General features: G+C 43.5%; 2 protein-coding genes across 35 annotated transcripts in view; both read left to right on the top strand.

Annotated features, from left to right (window-relative positions):
- The first annotated feature begins 14907 nt into the window (after positions 1–14907).
- LOC138648593 (uncharacterized) lies at positions 14908–15297 on the top strand. The gene has a single exon (XM_069738382.1). The coding sequence runs from the start codon at positions 14908–14910 to the stop codon at positions 15295–15297; it is 390 nt and encodes a 129-aa protein (XP_069594483.1).
- Positions 15298–23293: 7996 nt separating this feature from the next.
- Positions 23294–25560, top strand: part of NRXN2 (neurexin 2) — a 724697-nt gene continuing 722430 nt past the window's right edge. For all 34 annotated transcript variants that reach the window (XM_069738695.1, XM_069738707.1, XM_069738688.1 and 31 more), the window contains exon 1: positions 23294–23503. The gene's annotated coding sequence lies outside the window, so the exon portion shown is untranslated. The remainder of the gene's footprint in view (positions 23504–25560) is intronic.

Genomic DNA, 25560 nt, shown 5'->3' with positions numbered 1-25560 from the left:
GCATTTACATGGGCCTCCCGATCAGGGCGCCACTTCCATTAACGCTTAAAATTCCATTATACGATATATATACAGTGCCATGAAAAAAAAAGTATTCATACCCTGTGATATTTTCCACATTTTTTGTAGAATTTGAGCCCTCGCGGGCAGGGTCCTCTCTCCTCCTGTACCAGTCGTGACTTGTATTTTTCAAGATTATTGTACCTGTTTTTATTATGTACACCCCTCCTCACATGTAAAGCGCCATGGAATAAATGGCGCTATAATAATAAATAATAATAATAATTTTTTCACGCTATATCTACAAACTTAAATACATTTTTGGGGGATTTTGCTCGATATTCCAAAAAAAAAAGTAGCAAATATTTGTGGTGTGTAAAGAAAATTATACACAGTTGTCTAATTATTAAAAAAAAAAAATCAAAAAATTGTGAGGTGCGTAATCAGGCACAGGAGAACAGGCGAATCCTCAGATGGGCCACCACCCTCGTATAGGACCAGTACTTGGCACTATATACTTGAATCACTATGTACAGACAGAGGCGGCATCTTATTAATTAACAATCTAACCAGTTCATTGTTATATAAATTTGTGATTCAGGAATCGGATAATGCTGAAAAGTGGGGTCCTGGAGATGGTTACTGGTGGGCCCTCGGCTCCCCAGTCTGACACTGGGTGCATTTGCATTCAGTCAATACGTTGTAAAACCACCTTTCGCTGCAAGCACTCCTCAAGTGTTTTGAGGTCTGTCTCTATGAACTTTGTACATGTAAAAGCTGAAGTTTTTGACAGATCTTCGTTGCTCCCTTGCTCTAGCTCAGTGAGATTGGATGGAGGTGACTGTGATCAGCTTCTTGCCACAGATTCTGAATGGGATTTAGGTCTGGACTGTGACTGGGCCGTTCATACACATGAATATGTTTTGATCTAAATCATCCATTGTAACTTTGGCAGGATGTCTAGGGTAATTACCTGCTACAAGGTGAATCTACACCCCAGTCTCAAGTATTTTGTAATCTCTAACAGGTTTTTCCTTCAAGATTGCTCTGTATTTATGGTCATCCATCTTCCCACAAACTTTGACCAGCTTTCTTGCTGAAGAAAAGCCTCGCCACAGTATGATATTGCCACCACCATATTTGACGGTGTGGATGGTGTTTTCAGGGTGATGTGCTGTGTTAGTTTCCCGACACACATAGCTTTTCGCATTTAGCCCAAAAAGTTCTACTTTGGTCTCATCTGGCCAGAGCACCTTCTACTTGCTCACTGTGTCCCCTACATGGCTTTTTCCAAACTGCAAACAGGACTTCCTATGGCTTGGTCCACAGAAAAATCGATGAATCCAGCAGGAATGTAGTAAAATCACTAAATGTATTTCTTAATTTTTTTTTAAAAAAGGAAAGGGTTGTATCCTATGGTACACCACTTGTAAATAAGTATAATTTCTTACAGCATTATGCACACATGGCAGCGTTCTTCCGATGCGTTTCGACTAACGTCCTAATCATGGTATGGCTTGCTTTCAAAAATGTCTTTCTTCTTGCTATTCTTCCAAAAAGACTAGATTTGTGTAGTACACAGCTAATAATTGTCCTGTGGACAGATTCTTCTACCTGAGCTATGGATTTCTACAGCTCCTCCAGCGTGACCATGGTCTTTTGGTTGCTACTCCAATTAGTGCTCTCCTTCCTTGGGATGTCATTTTAGGTGGACCGCCATGTCATGGTAGATTTGCAGTTGGTTCATGCTCCAACCATTTTTGGATGATGGATTGAACACTGCTCCATGAGATGTTCAGAGCTTGGGCTATTTTTTTAGAACCTAACCTTGCTTTACTCTTTCCACAACTTTATCCCTGGTCTGGTTTGTTCCTTGGTTTTCATGATGCTGTTTGATTCCTAATGATCTCAAACAAACCTCTGAGGCTTTCACAGAACAGCTGTAGTTATACTGAGAATAAACTACACACAGGTGGACTCAATTTACTAATTATGTGACTTCTAGAGGTAATTGGTCACTCAGGATTTTGTTTAGGGGTATCAGACTACAGGGGGCTGAATACAAATTATCAGATTCATATTTTTTAAATAGTTAGAAAACCCTGCATGATTTCCTTTACACTTCACAAATACTTGCTACTTAGCTTTCATATACCACATAAAATCCCAATAAAATGCATTTAAGTTTGTGATTGTAATGTGAACAATGTGGAAAAGTTCTCGGGTTATGAATACTTTCCCAAGGCACTATAGTTGAAATCGAAATTATACAACCTGCGTTGCAAAGTAGGCTTATCACCAAAATTTACAATCAATCAAACAAGAACAAACTAAATAGTTCAACACAACCAATATGTGGTTTTTCTACGTTTATCACAAAATTCCATTTGTAATGATTCTTGCAGTTAGAGGAACATTGACTGTACTCCATGAATGTGACTGACAGAAGAAGCTGTCACAGGCTGCCACCAGATTCCTGAGGAGGCCACAAACCCTTGAATGACTGCAAATTTCCTACAGCAGACTTGCTGGCAGCAGTACTGAGGGATCAGTTTGTACAGTGAGGTGCCTCCTAAATGTTGAAGGTCTCCACTCCAACTCCAAGATGTCAACGCTACTGACATACAAGCGCAAGAAAAGCCTGCTCTAATATGGTCAAAACCATATACAGTTATCTGAAAAAGTTTGGGCACCCCTATTAATCTTAAGCTTAATGTTTTATAAAAATTGTTTTTTTTGCAACAGCTATTTCAGTTTCATATATCTAATAACTGTTGGACACAGTAATGTTTCTGCCTTGAAATGAGGTTTATTGTACTAACAGAAAATGTGCAATCTGCATTCAAACAAAATTTGACAGGGGCATAAGTATGGGCACCCCACCAGAAAAGTGACATTAATATTTAGTAGATCCTCCTTTTGCAAAAATAACAGCCTCTAGTCGCTTCCTGTAGCTTTTAATGAGTTCCTGGATCGTGGACAATTCCAGTTGAGTTAAGTTTGATGGTCACCGAGCATGGACAGCCCTCTTCAAATGATCCCACAGATGTTCAATGATATTCAGGTCTGGGGACTGGGATGGCCATTCCAGAACAGTGTAATTGTTCCTCTGCATGAATGCCTGAGTAGATTTGGAGCGGTGTTTTGGATAATTGTCTTGCTGAAAGATCCATCCCCTGCGTAACTTCAACTTTGTCACTGATTCATGAACATTATTGTCAAGAATCTGCTGATACTGAGAGGAATCCATGCGTCCCTCAACTTTAACAAGATTCCCAGTGCCGGCATTGGCCACACAGCCCCAAAGCATGATGGAACCTCCACCAAATTTTACTGTGGGTAGCAAGTGTTTTTCTTGGAATGCTGTGTTTTTTGGCCGCCACGCATAACCATGGCCGCCATGTATGACCAAACAACTCAATCTTGGTTTCATCAGTCCACAGGACCTTCTTCCAAAAAGAAATTGGCTTCTCCAAATGTGCTTTTGCATACCTCAGCCGAGTCTGTTTGTGGTGTGCTTGCAGAAACGGCTTCTTTCGCATCACTCTCCCATACAGCTTCTCCTTGTGCAAAGTGCGTTGTATAGTTGACCGATGCACAGTGACACCATCTGCCGCAAGTTGATGCTGCAGCTCTCTGGAGGTGGTCTGAGGATTGTCCTTGACTGATCTCACCATTCTTCTTCTCTGCCTTTCTGATGTTTTTCTTGGCCTGCCACTTCTGGCCTAAACAAGAACTGTACCTGTGTTCTTCCATTTCCTTACTATGTTCCTTACAGTGGAAATTGACAGGTTAAATCTCTGAGACAGCTTTTTGTATCCTTCCCCTGAACAACTATGTTGAATAATCTTTGTTTTCAGATCATTAGACAGTTGTTTTGAGGAGCCCATGATGCCACTCTTCAGAGGAGATTCAAACAGGAGAACAACTTGCAAGTGGCCACTTTAAGTAGCTTTTCTCATAATTGCATACACCTGGCTATGAAGTTCAAAGCTCAATGAGGTTAGAAAACCAAAAAAAGTGCTTTAGTAAGTCCGTAAAAAGTAGGTAGGAGTATTTAAAACAAGAAAATCATAAGGGTGCCCATACTTATGCACCTGTCAAATTTTGTTTGAATGCAGATTGCACATTTTCTGTTAGTACAGTAAACCTCATTTCAAGGCAGACACATTACTGTGTCCAACAGTTATTAGATATATGAAACTGAAATAGCTGTTGCAAAAAAAAAAAAACAATTTTTATAAAACATTAAGCTTATGATTAATAGGGGTTCCCAAACTTTTTCATATAACTGTAAATAATCTGGTATTCTGTTCTGTGAAGTGATGAAGCAAAACTGGAACTTTTCAGGCACACAAGTTAGTGATATGTCTAAAGGAGGAATAGTGAATCATGCACTAAAAAGAACACCCTGCCTACTGTAAAGCATGGTGGTGACTTGGTGATTCCTACAAAGAAGCATGATGAGGACTCGGTCAGGCCTACACTGATGCTTAGCAGGGGCTTGAAGATGCATACAGTGAAGCATGATGGTGGCTTGGTGATGTCCACAGGGAAACATGGCGGTGGCTCTGTGATGTCTACAATGAAGTACGATGGTGGCTCGGTAATGTCAATGGTAAAGCAAAGCAGCGCTTGGTGATGCCTATAGTGAAGCATGGCGGTAGCTTTGCGATGAATACAGTGAATCATGGCTGTGGCTCGCTGATGTTCCCAGTGAAGCATGACAGTGGCTCAGTGATGCCTACAGTGAAGCATGACAGTGGCTTGGTGATACTCTGGGGCTGCTTTGCTCCTTTTCTTACTGGAAACCTGCAAAGTGTGAAAGGAAAGATGTATTCAATCAAGTAACAGGAAAGTTTAAGTGAAAACGTCATGCCTTCCATGAGGAAGCTGAAGCTTGAGCGTCAATGGATCTTTCAACCTGTGCATCTCAATGTCCACCAAGACTTGGTTTCAGAAGAAGTCCTGGAAGCTTTTGGAGTAATTACCCTACAGTCACTTAAGTTGAACCCAATACAAAATCTTTAATGGAATTTGAAAACCCAAGTATAAGGACTGGGCTAAGAATCCTAAGGAACGCAGCTGGAAGCAGGTATTGGGCTATGCATCGTGTTTGTAGCAGGTCATAACAGCCAGAGGTGCTCTGTTAAGTGCTAAGCGCACTCGTCATAAAGGGGTGAATAATTCTACACTGCAGTAATGAGTAAAAGTGACATTTTGCGTTGAATTTGGAAAAACCACTTGTTGTATTTGTGTTCAGCTACTTATATTGTTCTTGTTTTATTGATTTATTGCAACCTTTGCACATTTTGCTAATAAATCAGTGCAATGGGGAATGGATACTTTGATTATAACTACGGTATACAACAAACTATTCTGGTGCCCTGGCATAGTGATGGTTGCCAGCAGTCATAGTCACTGGGACATCCTGATGGCTATGAATGCTGTGGAGAACTGAAATCACTGGGTGTCCTAGTAATGCACAGAGGTGATGAGTCCTCCAGGGCAGGTGTTATCCATTGCGGGGACCCACAAATTCCGGGGACACAGAGGAACGTCCTTCCCAACGTAGACAACCACCTAGCGGACACGTACTTGTTAGTATGTCCTGTAGAGCAGAGTCTATGGCTTACCCTTATATGCCCTAAATGTGGGGACGTTTTATAATTGGATATCAATGATTCCAGGCAAAGTGGCGCTGTCTCTAGATGTGACGAGTGTTTATCGGTGTGTCCATTGGGGGGCAGTACCATCCTAATTATAACCCAGGCATATGGCTCTATAGTGAGGAGTGGGCACCATCACATCTGTCTCTCCTTTATGCCCCTGTCCCCTTTTTGCATATGCCCGGCCTGTTATTTTTCTCATTCTCCTCCACCCACTACCTCCACTCGCTCTCGCCTTCCCTCCCTCATTTTCTCTCCCTGACAGACATTCCCTCATGGATCAATACACCGGTTCTTCGCTTTGTCACTCTGAGTCACAATCCTGGTCTTATCATGTCCAGCAGCTGACAAGTCTCCTACCTCCCTCCTTAGCACGTTCTCTCCTCCCTGCTGCATCCATCCATGTGTCCCTCACCCTCTCACCTGCAGTGCGCTCAGTGCCGGGTACATGGGCAGCACTTCCCACACATCCTAGTCCTCGCGCTAAGAAATATCTGTGCTGCCAGTGAGCATGCTACTGTTTCACACTGATAAGGGAATTATTGTCATTTAATGATCAATATTTCATTTTCACTCTGCCTGTCTGTGTATTTGATGGATTTGGTCCCTGCATAATGTCTCTCCTCATTGTGAGCATTACCTGCCATCCTCTCAGTGCTCTCCTCATCCCCACTCACATCTCTCCCCTGCCCGACACAATGGTCCGAAGAGGTCAGTTACTATCTATCTATCTATCTATCTATCTATCTATCTATCTTTCTGGAGCACCCCCAGTAGGGGAGTGGGGGTACTCGGTACCAGGTCCTTCTGTTCTCAGTGGGGATGTCACGGTGGCAGACCCGGTCCGTGGCCTTAGGGGACGTCCGTTAATAAATGTGGGAAAGGTCTTGAAAGGGGAAATGTTCGTGACGCCAACTGTGGTGTTCGGTCAGGGTGACCGACGCTGCTTAGGGGTCCGCTGGGGTGATGTAATGGCAGCTGGATGGTGTACCTTCCCACAGGTGAAGTGTATCCCCAGGGCTTCCCAGTGTGTAGATGGTGGATGGTGAGAGGCGCAGTAAAGAACGAGGACACGAGGTTGAAGTCTCTTTACCTTTACTGAAGGCTTCAGTGTCCACAGTCCGGGGTAGGGACCACAGGGTAGGCAGAGTCTGGCCGGTCTGAAAGCAAATCCAGAGTCCCCTTATCCAGGTGGAAATCAGTAGCCTTCCTCTAGCGCCTGAGTGTTGTAGTACCTCCCTGCTGAGCTTCTCAGTGAGGTCCTCACAACTATTGTAGATGTTAAGTCTCTTTCTCTCTGTCCCCCTGATGGATAGGATAGGACAAAACCCATATGACTGGTGGCCTGAGGCTTTTTACAGGGACCCTAGGACGCCCTGGCCCCCACAAGTTGCCACCGTGCCTCCTGGGTATAAGGTCGGGCAGCCAACATGGAATTAACTGTCCTGCCAGTCTCTGAAGTAAAGCATAGAGATCCTTACTCCCTCGGTGTTCTGGCTACCGGCTTCTGCGCCTCAGAGGGAGGCAGCCTATTGCAGGGCAGAACTCCCTCTGGATTCCTCTCCTTGTGCTATGACTTCGTTTATCACTCTCAGCAACGCAAATCCCTTCGTGTCCTTTTTTGGGATGCTGCCGCACGTGGGGCAGGCGCAGCTCCGTGAACCCTCATTCTCCAAAGACCTCAGTCTGCATCTGGCTCCCTCTCACCCCAGCCAGCTTCTCCCCCACTTCCTATGCAGACTACCAGTTTTACCTAATTGTGAGGAGTGCCCTAATAGATAGAAGCATGGCTCCCCCTGGCGGCCTGGAGTGTGAAGTGTGTTGTGTGGTTTGTGATACCTGGTAAAATGATCTCCTTTATTGCCTTCAGACGTAACATCACTCCCCCTGGTGGAAGAGCGACATTACTGCAACGACCAGGACCCTGGGGCGCTGCATATCTATTATCTATATCTATCTATCTATCTATCTATCTATCTATTATCTATCTATATCTATCATCTATCTATCTATCTATCTATTATCTATCTATGTATTATCAATCTATCATCTATCTATTATCTAGCTATCTGTCATCTATCTATCGTCTGTCTATCTATCTATCTATCATCTGTCTATATATCTATTATCTATCTATTAATCTACTATCTAACTATATATTATCTATGTATCTATATCTACCTATGCACAAGGAAAGACTAGAAACTATGGGATGAAACTGAATGGGAGGAGACACAGAATAGATATCAGAAAAAACTTTCTGACAGTGAGGGCGATCAATGAGTGGAACAGGCAGCCACGATAGGTGGTGAGTTCTCATTCAATGGAAGTCTTCAAACAGAGGCTGGATTTAGTGAATCCTGCATTGGTTGGACCAGATGACCCTGGAGGTCCCTTCCAATTCTACCATTCTAGGATTCTATGATTCATTCTATTATCTATTATCTATCTATCTATCTATCTAGCAGTCAAAAAACAGAAGGCAGCACTCCAAAAATTGTTTCAAATAAGGTTGACTTTATTGGGTCTAAATGGCATGGCGACATTTCGGCTCCAAGCCTTTTTCAAGGCTTGAAAAAGGCTTGGAGCCGAAACGTCACCACGCCATGTGGACCCAATAAAGTCAACCTTATTTGAAACAATTTTTGGAGTGCTGCCTTCTGTTTTTTGACTGCTATATATTGGCAAGTATGGATTGATTGCTGGGAGGCCGTGCACCCATCCAATATTAGTGCTGTTCCATTTTTTCTAACTACCTATCTATCTATCTATCTATCTATCTATCTATTTATCCATCTGTTTTTCTATCTATCTATCTATCTATCTATCTATCTATCTATCTATTTATCCATCTGTTTTTCTATCTATCTATCTATCTATCTATTTATCCATCTGTTTTTCTATCTATCTATCTATCTATCTAGCTATCTATTATCTATTTATCTATCTATTATCTATCTATTATCTATTATCTATCTATCTATTATCTATCTATTATCTATCTATTATCTATTATCTATCTATCTATCTATCTATTATCTATCTATCCCATATCTATCTATTTATCTATCTATTATCTATCTATCTATCTATCTATCTATCTATCTATCTATCTATCTATCTATCTATTATCTATCTATCCCATATCTATCTATTTATCTATTATCTATCTATCTATCTATCTATCTATCTATCTATCTATCTATCTATCTATTATTTATCTATCTATCTATCTATCTATTATCTATCTATTATCTATCTATCTATCTATCTAGCTATCTATTATCTATTTATCTATCTATTATCTATCTATTATCTATCTATTATCTATCTATTATCTATTATCTATCTATCTATCTATCTATTATCTATTATCTATTATCTATCTATCCCATATCTATCTATTTATCTATCTATTATCTATCTATCTATCTATCTATCTATAGATTTACTGTATCTTAAATCTTTCTCCCTTTCCTTTTTTCTCTTGCTTTTTTGTTTTCTCATATCTATCTTTGTAACTCATATATAATGCTTTCATTTTCTTTATTTTTTCCTTTCTTCCTTTTTTTCTTCCATTCCTTCTTTTTTTTTCCTTCCTTCTTTCTTTTTTTATTACCTTCTTTCTTCTAGGTTTTAATACTAGAGGTTAGGACCATCCCGATTGTTGCACACCTTCAAATTCAAACTGTTGCTTACTCCGTCCTCTGTGCTATTTCTGTGCACTATTACCTTCTTTACTTACAGTAGGGGATATGCTCATTTTGTTTCTGTCTTTGGGTTCATCTGACTTTCTATCTCTCATCTTTAGATCTATTGCTCGTCTTCCTTCCTTCCTTCCTTTCTTCTCTATGTTATGGCTATCACATATCTATAGATTTCTAGATTTTATCTATGATCTATCTATATCCATCTATCTATCTGATATCTTTTTTTCTATGAATCTATGGTATTCCATATCTATCTGATATCTTTTTTTCTATGAATCTATGGTATTCCATATCTATCTGATATCTTTTTTTCTATGAATCTATGGTATTCCATATCTATCTGATATCTTTCTCTCTCCTCGCTCCTGCCACGTTCTCCTGGCACAGCCTCCACGCTCTCTTCTCATGGTACACACATTATTCTAGATGTTACAGTATTACTGGCAGGTGTCTGGATCTGTCATGGGACAGGTTACAGGGTCTCGGAGGACAAGGGACACTGGCTGCCTTGGTGACAGTGTGAGAATTCAATGTACTGTGTAATTGTGACAGTGACAATATGGGAGGCATTCTGTGTGAGGAAAGAACAGATTGCTAAGTGTTTGGGGGAAGAGAGCGGCCCAGGCAGAGAGAACAAGGAACAGATGCAGTAAAAGATAGGGAGAGAGGAGGAAAGAGAAAGACAGAAAAGAGGGAGAAGTAAGAAAGGAGGGAGAGAGGAGGAAGGAGGAAGACAGAGAAGAGGGAGAGGTAAGAAAGGAGGGAGAGAGGAGGAAGGAGGAAGACAGGGAAGAGGGAGAGGTAAGAAAGGAGGGAGAGAGGAGGAAAGAGAAAGACAGAGAAGAGGGAGAGGTAAGAAAGGAGGGAGAGAGGAGGAAGGAGGAAGACAGGGAAGAGGGAGAGGTAAGAAAGGAGGGAGAGAGGAGGAAAGAGAAAGACAGGGAAGAGGGAGAGGTAAGAAAGGAGGGAGAGAGGAGGAAGGAGGAAGACAGAGAAGAGGGAGAGGTAAGAAAGGAGGGAGAGAGGAGGAAGGAGGAAGACAGAGAAGAGGGAGAGGTAAAAAAGGAGGGAGAGAGGAGGAAGGAGGAAGACAGAGAAGAGGGAGAGGTAAGAAAGGAGGGAGAGAGGAGGAAGGAGGAAGACAGAGAAGAGGGAGAGGTAAGAAAGGAGGGAGAGAGGAGGAAGGAGAAAGACAGAAAAGAGGGAGAGGTAAAAAAGGAGGGAGAGAGGAGGAAGGAGGAAGACAGAGAAGAGGGAGAGGTAAGAAAGGAGGGAGAGAGGAGGAAGGAGAAAGACAGAAAAGAGGGAGAGGTAAGAAAGGAGGGAGAGAGGAGGAAGACAGGGAAGAGCGAGAGGTAAGAAAGGAGGGAGAGAGGAGGAAGGAGGAAGACAGAGAAGAGGGAGAGGTAAAAAAGGAGGGAGAGAGGAGGAAGGAGGAAGACAGAGAAGAGGGAGAGGTAAGAAAGGAGGGAGAGAGGAGGAAGGAGAAAGACAGAAAAGAGGGAGAGGTAAGAAAGGAGGGAGAGAGGAGGAAGGAGGAAGACAGAGAAGAGGGAGAGGTAAGAAAGGAGGGAGAGAGGAGGAAGGAGAAAGACAGAAAAGAGGGAGAGGTAAGAAAGGAGGGAGAGAGGAGGAAGGAGGAAGACAGAGAAGAGGGAGAGGTAAGAAAGGAGGGAGAGAGGAGGAAAGAGAAAGACAGGGAAGAGGGAGAGGTAAGAAAGGAGGGAGAGAGGAGGAAGGAGGAAGACAGAGAAGAGGGAGAGGTAAGAAAGGAGGGAGAGAGGAGGAAGGAGGAAGACAGAGAAGAGGGAGAGGTAAAAAAGGAGGGAGAGAGGAGGAAGGAGGAAGACAGAGAAGAGGGAGAGGTAAGAAAGGAGGGAGAGAGGAGGAAGGAGGAAGACAGGGAAGAGGGAGAGGTAAGAAAGGAGGGAGAGAGGAGGAAAGAGGAAGACAGGGAAGAAGGAGAGATAAGAAAGGAGGGAGAGAGGAGGAAAGAGGAAGACGGGGAAGAAGGAGAGATAAGAAAGGAGGGAAAGAGGAGGAAAGAGAAAGACAGAGAAGAGGGAGAGGTAAGAAAGGAGGGAGAGAGGAGGAAGACAGGGAAGAGGGAGAGGTAAGAAAGGAGGGAGAGAGGAGGAAGGAGAAAGACAGAAAAGAGGGAGAGGTAAGAAAGGAGGGAGAGAGGAGGAAGGAGGAAGACAGAGAAGAGGGAGAGGTAAGAAAGGAGGGAGAGAGGAGGAAAGAGAAAGACAGAAAAGAGGGAGAGGTAAGAAAGGAGGGAGAGAGGAGGAAGGAGGAAGACAGAGAAGAGGGAGAGGTAAGAAAGGAGGGAGAGAGGAGGAAGGAGGAAGACAGAGAAGATGGAGAGGTAAGAAAGGAGGGAGAGAGGAGGAAGGAGGAAGACAGAGAAGAGGGAGAGGTAAGAAAGGAGGGAGAGAGGAGGAAAGAGGAAGACAGAGAAGAGGGAGAGGTAAGAAAGGAGGGAGAGAGGAGGAAGGAGGAAGACAGGGAAGAAGGAGAGATAAGAAAGGAGGGAGAGAGGAGGAAGGAGGAAGACAGGGAAGAAGGAAAGATAAGAAAGGAGGGAGAGAGGAGGAAGGAGGAAGACGGGGAAGAGGGAGAGGTAAGAAAGGAGGGAGAGAGGAGGAAAGAGAAAGACAGGGAAGAGGGAGAGGTAAGAAAGGAGGGAGAGAGGAGGAAAGAGGAAGACGGGGAAGAGGGAGAGGTAAGAAAGGAGGGAGAGAGGAGCAAAGAGAAAGACAGAGAAGAGGGAGAGGTAAGAAAGGAGGGAGAGAGGAGGAAGGAGGAAGACAGAGAAGAGGGAGAGGTAAGAAAGGAGGGAGAGAGGAGGAAAGAGGAAGACAGGGAAGAAGGAGAGATAAGAAAGGAGGGAGAGAGGAGGAAAGAGGAAGACAGGGAAGAAGGAGAGATAAGAAAGGAGGGAGAGAGGAGGAAAGAGGAAGACGGGGAAGAAGGAGAGATAAGAAAGGAGGGAAAGAGGAGGAAAGAGAAAGACAGAGAAGAGGGAGAGGTAAGAAAGGAGGGAGAGAGGAGGAAGACAGGGAAGAGGGAGAGGTAAGAAAGGAGGGAGAGAGGAGGAAGGAGAAAGACAGAAAAGAGGGAGAGGTAAGAAAGGAGGGAGAGAGGAGGAAGGAGGAAGACAGAGAAGAGGGAGAGGTAAGAAAGGAGGGAGAGAGGAGGAAAGAGAAAGACAGAAAAGAGGGAGAGGTAAGAAAGGAGGGAGAGAGGAGGAAGGAGGAAGACAGAGAAGAGGGAGAGGTAAGAAAGGAGGGAGAGAGGAGGAAGGAGGAAGACAGAGAAGAGGGAGAGGTAAGAAAGGAGGGAGAGAGGAGGAAGGAGGAAGACAGAGAAGAGGGAGAGGTAAGAAAGGAGGGAGAGAGGAGGAAAGAGGAAGAAAGAGAAGAGGGAGAGGTAAGAAAGGAGGGAGAGAGGAGGAAGGAGGAAGACAGGGAAGAAGGAGAGATAAGAAAGGAGGGAGAGAGGAGGAAGGAGGAAGACAGGGAAGAAGGAAAGATAAGAAAGGAGGGAGAGAGGAGGAAGGAGGAAGACGGGGAAGAGGGAGAGGTAAGAAAGGAGGGAGAGAGGAGGAAAGAGAAAGACAGGGAAGAGGGAGAGGTAAGAAAGGAGGGAGAGAGGAGGAAAGAGGAAGACGGGGAAGAGGGAGAGGTAAGAAAGGAGGGAGAGAGGAGCAAAGAGAAAGACAGAGAAGAGGGAGAGGTAAGAAAGGAGGGAGAGAGGAGGAAGGAGGAAGACAGAGAAGAGGGAGAGGTAAGAAAGGAGGGAGAGAGGAGGAAGGAGGAAGACAGAGAAGAGGGAGAGGTAAGAAAGGAGGGAGAGAGGAGGAAGGAGGAAGACAGAGAAGAGGGAGAGGTAAGAAAGGAGGGAGAGAGGAGGAAGGAGGAAGACAGAGAAGAGGGAGAGGTAAGAAAGGAGGGAGAGAGGAGGAAAGAGGAAGACAGAGAAGAGGGAGAGGTAAGAAAGGAGGGAGAGAGGAGGAAGGAGGAAGACAGGGAAGAAGGAGAGATAAGAAAGGAGGGAGAGAGGAGGAAGGAGGAAGACAGGGAAGAAGGAAAGATAAGAAAGGAGGGAGAGAGGAGGAAGGAGGAAGACGGGGAAGAGGGAGAGGTAAGAAAGGAGGGAGAGAGGAGGAAAGAGAAAGACAGGGAAGAGGGAGAGGTAAGAAAGGAGGGAGAGAGGAGGAAAGAGAAAGACAGGGAAGAGGGAGAGGTAAGAAAGGAGGGAGAGAGGAGGAAGGAGGAAGACAGAGAAGAGGGAGAGGTAAGAAAGGAGGGAGAGAGGAGGAAAGAGGAAGACAGGGAAGAGGGAGAGGTAAGAAAGGAGGGAGAGAGGAGGAAGGAGGAAGACAGAGAAGAGGGAGAGGTAAGAAAGGAGGGAGAGAGGAGGAAAGAGAAAGACAGAGAAGAGGGAGAGGTAAGAAAGGAGGAAGAGAGGAGGAAAGAGGAAGACAGGGAAGAGGGAGAGATAAGAAAGGAGGGAGAGAGGAGGAAAGAGGAAGACGGGGAAGAGGGAGAGGTAAGAAAGGAGGGAGAGAGGAGGAAAGAGGAAGACGGGGAAGAGGGAGAGGTAAGAAAGGAGGGAGAAAGGAGGAAGGAGGAAGACAGAGAAGAGGGAGAGATAAGAAAGGAGGGAGAGAGGAGGAAGGAGGAAGACGGGGAAGAGGGAGAGCTAAGAAAGGAGGGAGAGAGGAGGAAGGAGGAAGACAGGGAAGAGGGAGAGGTAAGAAAGGAGGGAGAGAGGAGGAAGGAGGAAGACAGAGAAGAGGGAGAGGTAAGAAAGGAGGGAGAGAGGAGGAAGGAGGAAGACGGGGAAGAGGGAGAGGTAAGAAAGGAGGGAGAGAGGAGGAAGGAGGAAGACAGGGAAGAGGGAGAGGTAAGAAAGGAGGGAGAGAGAAGGAAGGAGAAAGACAGGGAAGAGGGAGAGGTAAGAAAGGAGGGAGAGAGAAGGAAGGAGAAAGACGGGGAAGAGGGAGAGGTAAGAAAGGAGGGAGAGAGGAGGAAAGAGAAAGACGGGGAAGAGGGAGAGGTAAGAAAGGAGGGAGAGAGGAGGAAAGAGGAAGACGGGGAAGAGGGAGAGGTAAGAAAGGAGGGAGAGAGGAGGAAAGAGAAAGACAGGGAAGAGGGAGAGGTAAGAAAGGAGGGAGAGAGGAGGAAGGAGGAAGACAGAGAAGAGGGAGAGGTAAGAAAGGAGGGAGAGAGGAGGAAGGAGGAAGACAGGGAAGAGGGAGAGGTAAGAAAGGAGGGAGAGAGAAGGAAGGAGAAAGACAGGGAAGAGGGAGAGGTAAGAAAGGAGGGAGAGAGGAGGAAAGAGAAAGAAAGAAAAGAGGGAGAGGTAAGAAAGGAGGGAGAGAGGAGGAAGACAGGGAAGAAGGAGAGATAAGAAAGGAGGGAGAGAGGAGGAAAGAGGAAGACAGGGAAGAGGGAGAGAAAATAAAAGAGAGAGGAGAAGAAAAGAGGAAGACAGAGAAGGAGGAGGAGGAGAGGAGAAGAATGGAGGGAGAGAGGAGGAAAGAGGAAGACAGGGAAGAGGTAGAGAAAAGGAAGGAGGGAGAGAGGAGGAAAGAGGAAGTCAGGGAAGAGGGAGAGAAAAGAAAGGATGAGGGAGGAAAAAGAGGGAAAAAAGAAAGTAAGGAGGAAGACATGCTAGAGGGAGAGAAAAAAGAGGAGAGGAAAGGAGGAGCAAAGAGGATGACAGGAAGAAGGAGAGAAAAAAGGAGCAAAGGGAGGAAGAGGAGGAAAGAAGAAGATAGGGAAGAAGGAAAGAAAATAAATGAGGGAGAGAGGAGGAAAGAAGAAAATAGGGAAAAAGTAGAGAAAAGAAAGCAGGAAGAGAGGAGGAGAGAAGAAGAAGACAGGGAAGAGGGAAATAAGAGAAAGTAAGGAGGAAGACATGTTAGAGGGAGAGAAAAGAGGAAGACAGGAAGAAAGAGAGAAAAAAGGAGCCAAAGAGAGGAAAGAGGAAGATGGGAAGATGGAGAGGAAAGAAAGCAGAAAAAGAAAATAAAGAAGGGAGGGAAGAGGAAAACTGGGAAGAAGGGAGTGAAGGGAAACGATGGAGAGAGGAATGAGAAAGAAAGGAGGAAGGCTGAAGAAAGAGAAATAATGAACAAGAGAAGGGGCCTGATATGCACAGAATGGCAGACTACAAGCCTGTGTGGGAAAGGGAACCACACAGACATACAGAAATACACCCACACAGATTCACACATGCACACAGATAGTCATACACACATACAAACACAGATACACACATACAGATTCACACACACACAGATACACACACATTTAGAGATGCACATACATACAGATACACACACACACACATATATACACAGATACACACACAGATACACATATACAGTACAGACCAAAAGTTTGGACACACCTTCTCATTTAAAGATCTTTCTGTATTTTCATGACTATGAATATTGTACATTCACACTGAAGGCATCAAAGCTATGAATTAACACATGTGGAATTATATACTTAACAAAACAGTGTGAAATAACTGAAAATATGCCTTATATTCTAGGTTCTTCAAAGTAGCCACCTTTAGCTTTGATGACTGCGTTGCACACTCTTGGCATTCTCTTGATGAGCTTCAAGAGGTAGTCACCGGGAATGGTCTTCCAACAATCTTGAAGGAGTTCCCAGAGATTCTTAGCACTTGTTGGCCCTTTTGCCTTCGTTCTGCGGTCCAGCTCACCCCAAACCATCTCGATTGGGTTCAGGTCTGGTGACTGTGGAGGCCAGGTCATCTGGTGTAGCACCCCATCACTCTCCTTTTTGGTCAAATAGCTCTTACACAGCCTGGAGGTGTGTTTGGGGTCATTGTCCTGTTAAAAAATAAATGATGGTCCAACTAAACGCAAACCGGATGGAATAGCATGCCGCTGCAAGATGCTGTGGTAGCCATGCTGGTTCAGTATGCCTTCAATTTTGAATAAATCCCCAACAGTGTCGCCAGCAAAGCACCCCCACACCATCACACCTCCTCCTCCATGCTTCATGGTGGGAACCAGGCATGTAGAGTCCATCCGTTCACCTTTTCTGCGTCGCACAAAGACACGGTGGTTGGAACCAAAGATCTCAAAATTGGAGTTATCAGACCAGAGCACAGATTTCCACTGGTCTAATGTCCATTCCTTGTGTTCTTTAGCCCAAACAAGTCTCTTCTGCTTGTTACCTTTCCTTAGCAGTGGTTTCCTAGCAGCTATTTTACCATGAAGGCCTGCTGCACAAAGTCTCCTCTTAACAGTTGTTGTAGAGATGTGTCTGCTGCTAGAACTCTGTGTGGCATTGACCTGGTCTCTAATCTGAGCTGCTGTTAAACTGCGATTTCTGAGGCTGGTGACTCGGATAAACTTATCCTCAGAAGCAGAGGTGACTCTTGGTCTTCCTTTCCTGGGGCGGTCCTCATGTGAGCCAGTTTCTTTGTAGCACTTGATGGTTTTTGCCACTGCACTTGGGGATACTTTCAAAGTTTTCCCAATTTTTTGGACTGACTGACCTTCATTTCTGATGGCCACTTATTTTTCTTTACTTAGCTGCTTTTTTCTTGCCATAATACAAATTCTAACAGTCTATTCAGTAGGACTATCAGCTGTGTATCCACCAGACTTCTGCACAACACAACTGATGGTCCCAACCCCATTTATAAGGCAAGAAATCCCACTTATTAAACCTGACAGGGCACACCTGTGAAGTGAAAACCATTCCCGGTGACTACCTCTTGAAGCTCATCAAGAGAATGCCAAGAGTGTGCAAAGCAGTCATCAAAGCAAAAGGTGGCTACTTTGAAGAACCTAGAATATAAGACATATTTTCAGTTGTTTCACACTTTTTTGTTAAGTATATAATTCCACATGTGTTAATTCATAGATTTGATGCCTTCAGTGTGAATGCACAATTTTCATAGTCATGAAAATACAGAAAAATCTTTAAATGAGAAGGTGTCCATTCTTTTGGTCTGTACTGTATACAGATACACACACACAGATACACACACACACAGAAAGACACATACACACATATACACATATACACACTGGATCTCCTCATACCTTTCCAACTGCACATTCAGCGTCTCCCACTCCCACACTACCTCCTCATCCCACCCTCTCTCTCTGTCGGAGTCCCCCAAGGCTCTGTTCTAGGACCCCTACTCTTCTCAATCTATACACTCGGCCTGGGACAACTCATAAAGTCCCATTGATTCCAGTACCACCTCTATGCTAATGACACTCAGATCTACCTCTCTGGCCCAGACGTCACCGCTCTGCTGTCCAGAATCCCAGAGTGCCTATCAGCCATATCCTTCTTCTTCTCCTCTCGCTTCCTCAAACTCAATGTGGACAAATCTGAACTCATCATCTTTCCTCCTCCATAGATCTTCCTTACCTGACCTATCTATCGCAATCAATGACATCATGCTTTCCCCCGTACCGGAAGTCCGCTGCCTCGGAGTAACCATGGACTCTGCCCTGTCCTTCAAACCGCACATCCAAGCTCTTTCCACCTCCTGTCGCCTCCAGCTCAAAAATATCTCCAGAATCCGTCCTTTCCTCAACCGTCAATCTACTAAAATGCTTGTGCATGCCCTCATCATCTCCCGCCTTGCCTACTGCAACATCATTTTCTGCGGCCTCCCTGCTAACACCCTTGCACCTCTCCAGTCCATCCTTAACTCTGCTGCCCGACTAATTCATCTCTCTCCTTGCTACTCCTCCGCTTCCCCCCTCTGCAAATCTCTTCACTGGCTCCCTTTCCCTCAGCGTATCCAGTTCAAATTACTAATACTGACCTACAAAGCCATCCACAACCTGTCTCCTCCATATATCTCTGAACTAATCTCCCGATATCTTCTCTCATGTAATCTCCGGTCCTCCCAAGACCTCCTTCTCTCCTCCACACTTATTCGCTCCTCATCCAACAGCCTCCAAAACTTCTCCCGAATATCCCCCATCCTCTGGAACTCTCTGCCCCAACACGTCCGACTATCAACCACATTCGGATCCTTCAGACGGAACCTGAAAACCACCTCTTCAGGAAAGCCTACAGCCTGCACTGACCTCGCTGCCTCCTCACCACTACCGGAGCTACCGCCTCACCAACACCGGAGCTACCGCCTCACCAACACCGGAGCTACCGCCTCACCAACACCGGAGCTCCTACAACCCTCAACCTACTGTCTCCATCCCCACCATCCTGTAGAATGTAAGCCCGCAAGGGCAGGGTCCTCGCCCCTCTGTATCAGTCTGTCATTGTTAGTTTACTGTAAGTGATATTTGTAACTTGTATGTAACCCCTTCTCATGTACAGCACCATGGAACCAATGGTGCTATATAAATAAATAAATAATAATAATAATACACACATATACACACACAGATACAGAGATAGACACACATGCACACAAACAGATACACACACATATACACATATACACACACATACACATACACATACATATACACACATATACACACAAACAGAAGCACACACATACAGTGGGGCAAAAAAGTATTTAGTCAGTCAGCAATAGTGCAAGTTCCACCACTTAAAAAGATGAGAGGCGTCTGTAATTTACATCATAGGTAGACCTCAACTATGGGAGACAAACTGGGAAAAAAAAATCCAGAAAATCACATTGTCTGTTTTTTTATCATTTTTTTTGCATATTATGGTGGAATATAAGTATTTGGTCAGAAACAAACAATCAAGATTTCTGGCTCTCACAGACCTGTAACTTCTTCTTTAAGAGTCTCCTCTTTCCTCCACTCATTACCTGTAGTAATGGCACCTGTTTAAACTTGTTATCAGTATAAAAAGACACCTGTGCACACTCTCAAACAGTCTGACTCCAAACTCCACTATGGTGAAGACCAAAGAGCTGTCAAAGGACACCAGAAACAAAATTGTAGCCCTGCACCAGGCTGGGAAGACTGAATCTGCAATAGCCAACCAGCTTGGAGTGAAGAAATCAACAGTGGGAGCAATAATTAGAAAATGGAAGACATACAAGACCACTGATAATCTCCCTCGATCTGGGGCTCCACGCAAAATCCCACCCCGTGGGGTCAGAATGATCACAAGAACGGTGAGCAAAAATCCCAGAACCACGCGGGGGGACCTAGTGAATGAACTGCAGAGAGCTGGGACCAATGTAACAAGGCCTACCATAAGTAACACACTACGCCACCATGGACTCAGATCCTGCTGTGCCAGACGTGTCCCACTGCTTAAGCCAGTACATGTCCGGGCCCGTCTGAAGTTTGCTAGACAGCATTTGGATGATCCAGAGGAGTTTTGGGAGAATGTCCTATGGTCTGATGAAACCAAACTGGAACTGTTTGGTAGAAACACAACTTGTCGTGTTTGGAGGAAAAAGAATACTGAGTTGCATCCATCAAACACCATACCTTCTGTAAAGCATGGTGGTGGAAACATCATGCTTTGGGGCTGTTTCTCTGCAAAGGGGCCAGGACGACTGATCCGGGTACATGAAAAAATGAATGGGGCCATGTATCGTGAGATTTTGAGTGCAAACCTCCTTCCATCAGCAAGGGCATTGAAGATGAAACGTGGCTGGGTCTTTCAACATGACAATGATCCAAAGCACACTGCCAGGGCAACGAAGGAGTGGCTTCGTAAGAAGCATTTCAAGGTCCTGGAGTGGCCTAGCCAGTCTCCAGATCTCAACCCTATAGAAAACCTTTGGAGGGAGTTGAAAGTCTGTGTTGCCAAGCGAAAAGCCAAAAACATCACTGCTCTAGAGGAGATCTGCATGGAGGAATGGGCCAACATACCAAAACAGTGTGTGGCAACCTTGTGAAGACTTACAGAAAACGTTTGACCTCTGTCATTGCCAACAAAGGATATATTACAAATTATTGAGATGAAATTTTGTTTCTGACCAAATACTTATTTTCCACCATAATATGCAAATAAAATGTTAAAAAAACAGACAATGTGATTTTCTGGATTTTTTTTTCTCAGTTTGTCTCCCATAGTTGAGGTCTACCTATGATGTAAATTACAGACGCCTCTCATCTTTTTAAGTGGTGGAACTTGCACTATTGCTGACTGACTAAATACTTTTTTGCCCCACTGTATATACACACACATACACACAGATACACACACATACACACATAGATACACACATATACACAGATATCACAGATAAACACACATACACACAGATACACACATAGATACACACATATACACACAAACAGAAGCACACACATATATACACACACATACACACAGATACACACATATACACACATACACACATATACACACACAGATACACACACATATACACACAGATACATACATATACACAGATATCACAGAGAAACACACATAGATACACACATAAACACATATACACACACATAAGCACACACATACACACAGACATATACACACACAGATACACACATACACACACATACACACATATACACATATATACACACACACAGAAGCACACATATATATACACACGCATATACACACACACAGATACATACACACATATACACACAAATATATACACACATAGATAGACACATATACACAGATATCACAGAGAAACACACATACACACAGATACACACATATACACATACACACAGATACACACACACATATATACACACATAGATACACACACAGATATCACAGAGAAACACACATGCACACATAGATACACAGATACACACACAGATACACACACATACACATAGATACACACACAGATACACACATATACACATACACACACAGATACACACATATACACATACACACACAGATACACACATATACACATACACACACAGATACACACACATACACATACACACACAGATACACACACACACATATACACACATAGATACACACAGATATCACAGAGAAACACACATACACACATAGATACACACATATACACATACACACACACAGATACACACACATATATACACACATAGATAAACACAGATATCAGAGAAACACACGTACACACATAGATACACACATATACACAGATACACACATATACACACACACAGAAGCACACACATATATACACATATACACACACACAGAAGCACACATATACACACACATATACACACACACAGAAGCACACATATACACACACATATACACACACAGAAGCACACACATATATACACATACACATATACACATACACATATACACACAGATACACACACACATACACACAGATACACACACATATATACACACACATATATACATATACACAGATACACACAGATGCACCCACACATATACACACACACAGAAGCACACACATATATACACATACACATATACACACACACAGAAGCACACACATATATACACATACAGAAGCACACACATATATACACATACACATATACACACACACAGAAGCACACACATATATACACATACACATATACACACACACACAGAAGCACACACACATATACACATATACACACATATACACACACATACACACAGATACACACAGATGCACCCACACATATACACACACAGAAGCACACATATACACACACACAAGATACACACATGTACACAGATACACACACACAGAAGCACACACATATATACACACACACATATACACACACACACATATACACAGATACACACAGATGCACCCACACAGATACACACACAGAAGCACACATATACACACACACAAGATACACACATGTACACAGATACACACACACAGAAGCACACACATATATACACACACACATATACACACACACACATATACACAGATACACACAGATGCACCCACACAGATACACACACAGAAGCACACATATACACACACACAAGATACACACATGTACACAGATACACACACACAGAAGCACACACATATATACACACACACATATACACACACACACATATACACAGATACACACAGATGCACCCACACAGATACACACACACAGAAGCACACACATATACACACACACATACACACAGATACACACACAGAAGCACACATATACACACACAGATACACACACACAGAAACACACATATACACACATATACACACACACAGAAACACACATATACACACATATACACACACACAGAAACACACATATACACACATATACACACACACACAAGATACACACATGTACACAGATACACACACACAGAAGCACACACATATACACACACACATACACACAGATACACACACAGAAGCACACATATACACACACAGATACACACACACAGAAACACACATATACACACATATACACACACACACAAGATACACACATGTACACAGATACACACACACAGAAGCACACACATATATACACACACACATATACACAGATACACACAGATGCACCCACACAGATACACACACACAGAAGCACACATATACACACACACACAGACAAGATACACACATGTACACAGATACACACACACATATACACACACACACACATATACACACACGGCATACAGTGTGCATCCAAGTGGAGCCCTCAGCAGAGAGCACTGTGCCTATAGACAGCGCTGGGCAGGGAGATGTCTGCCAGCTCCTCCAGGACTGCCTGCCGGCTGCCGGGGACCTGGGAGATGTCTTGCTGCCTGTGTTTGCCTTTCTGTGTCTCTTTTCTATCTTTATACCTTCTCCCTGTTTCCTTCTCTCCCTCCCTCCTCACGCTCTGTCTCCCCAGCCCCCTGCTCCCCTGCCATAGGCCGCCCGGGCTGTCAGTCATGGCTGCCATCCTCGCAGCCCTCACTCTCTCCTGCTGCCTCTGTCTCTGGTGCTGAAAAGGAGCAGCCATAATCCCCCGTCCAATCAGGGGCGAGGAGCCCTGTGGTGGGCGTGGCCTGTGCTGGTCCTGATGCTGGCATATTCTCCATTGCTGTGATACAGGGAGGCAGCAGCATCGCCTATTGTGAGCCGTCTATGGGCCTGCACTCACTGCTACAGGATCCAGCCCTGCCAGACTGCAGTCCTTGTGTGGATCAGGTACTGTGCTGGGGACGGGGCAGCGCTGGCATGGAGGAGGATGATGATGCATCTGGGCAATGACATGCACCTCTTGCATCACGCTCAGGGATAGGGGCAGATTTGCAGAAAAGCTTTGTTAATTGCCAGACTCTATATTACCTTGGCCATGTTGCTTTGGAGGCTAATAGCCTAGAGAATGCGGTCTGCAGCGATGCGTTAGGCCAGATGCATCAGACGCTTCTGCAATGTTGTGTGAAAGATCAGATTATTTCCAGCTGTAGGATGAAATATGTGTCATGTAGCCTGCAGCTTCACAGACGTGTTCAAGGGGGTGACGGCTACAAGACCAGATCCCCCCCATCCAATGGAGTGGAGAAATAAGCCGCATGGAAATGTGGAGATTTATCGTGGATTTTTCTACGGTTGTTGCAGTAGATCCCGCAGATCTGTTCCATTAGATCCCAATATATAGACCTGGTTGATGCCAACCTGGGTGTAGTCAATGATGAACCCCCCCCCCCCGAACGCAGGTCACAAGCACAATTATCATGTAGGAAAGTTTATAAAAATAAAATCTGGGGGAAAATAAAGACACAAAGGGAAGGATGGAGGAAGACGAAAGCGGAACCTTCCCCGGGAATGATTCGCTAATGAAAACATATCGACTTGTGGATAGGAAGGACTATGCAGAAATTTACCTTTGCAGCATACGGCGACCCTTCTGCAGGTCCACAGCGTCTGCTCCAAGGTAACATGGAGGATCGGAGAAACCGTCTGTGAATCCGAGGGGAAGGCAGAATATTCAACACCTGGATATGGAACGAGATTCGATGTGGAACGAGATTCGATGTGGAAAGAGATTCGATGTGGAAAGAGATTAGATATGGAAAGAGATTCGATGTGGAAAGAGATTCGATGTGGAAAGAGATTAGATGTGGAAAGAGATTCGATGTGGAAAGAGATTAGATATGGAAAGAGATTAGATATGGAAAGAGATTCGATGTGGAAAGAGATTAGATATGGCTTTTTTTTGTGGTCGGGGTTATTTACCCTGTGGGGGAGTGTGATGGGATTAGGGGTCAAATAACGTTAGGATGGGTGGTAAAAAAATCCGAGCCAATAGTGTGAAATGTGCTCTGCTGTAAATGTATCAGTCTTGTGTTAGGCAGTCACATAGTCGCTTCATTGTATACACAGATACACACATACATATATATATATATACAGTATATAGAAATATACAACATACACATGTACACACATTACACATATACACACAGTTACACACATGCATATACATATTTACATATATACACGCATACACATATACAGATACACAAGATACACATATTTACACTCATACATATGCTAATCTATCTATCAGCTGTTATCTATCTATTATCTATCTATTTATATCTATTATCTATTATCTATGTACTTATTATCTATCTATCTATCATCTATTTATCTATTATCTATATTATCTAACTATCTATCTATCCTTCTATCTATCTATCTATCTATCTATCTATCTATCTATCTATCTATCTATCTATCTATTATCTATCATCTATCTATCTATCATCTATTTATCTATTATCTATATTATCTAACTATCTATCTATCTATCATCTATCTATTATTTATCGATTATCTATATTATCTAACTATCTATCTATCTATCTATCATCTATCTATTATTTATCTATTATCTATCTATCTATTATCTATCTATCTATCTATTATCTATCTATCTATCTATCTATCTATCTATCTATCTATCTATCTATTATCTATCCCATATCTATCTATCTATTATCTATCTATCTATTATCTATCTATCTATCTATCTATCTATCTATTATCTATCTATCTATCTATTATCTATCTATCTATCTATTATCTATCTATCTATTATCTATCTATCTATCTATCTATTATCTATCTATCTATCTATTATCTATCTATCTATCTATCTATCTATCTATCTATCTATCTATCTATCTATTATCTATCTATCTATCTATCTATTATCTATCTATCTATTATCTATCTATCTATCTATCTATCTATGT

Source organism: Ranitomeya imitator, chromosome 9 (genome assembly GCF_032444005.1).
Source record: "Ranitomeya imitator isolate aRanImi1 chromosome 9, aRanImi1.pri, whole genome shotgun sequence".
NCBI lineage: Eukaryota > Metazoa > Chordata > Amphibia > Anura > Dendrobatidae > Ranitomeya > Ranitomeya imitator.
This window is presented reverse-complemented; position numbering and strand designations above follow the sequence as displayed.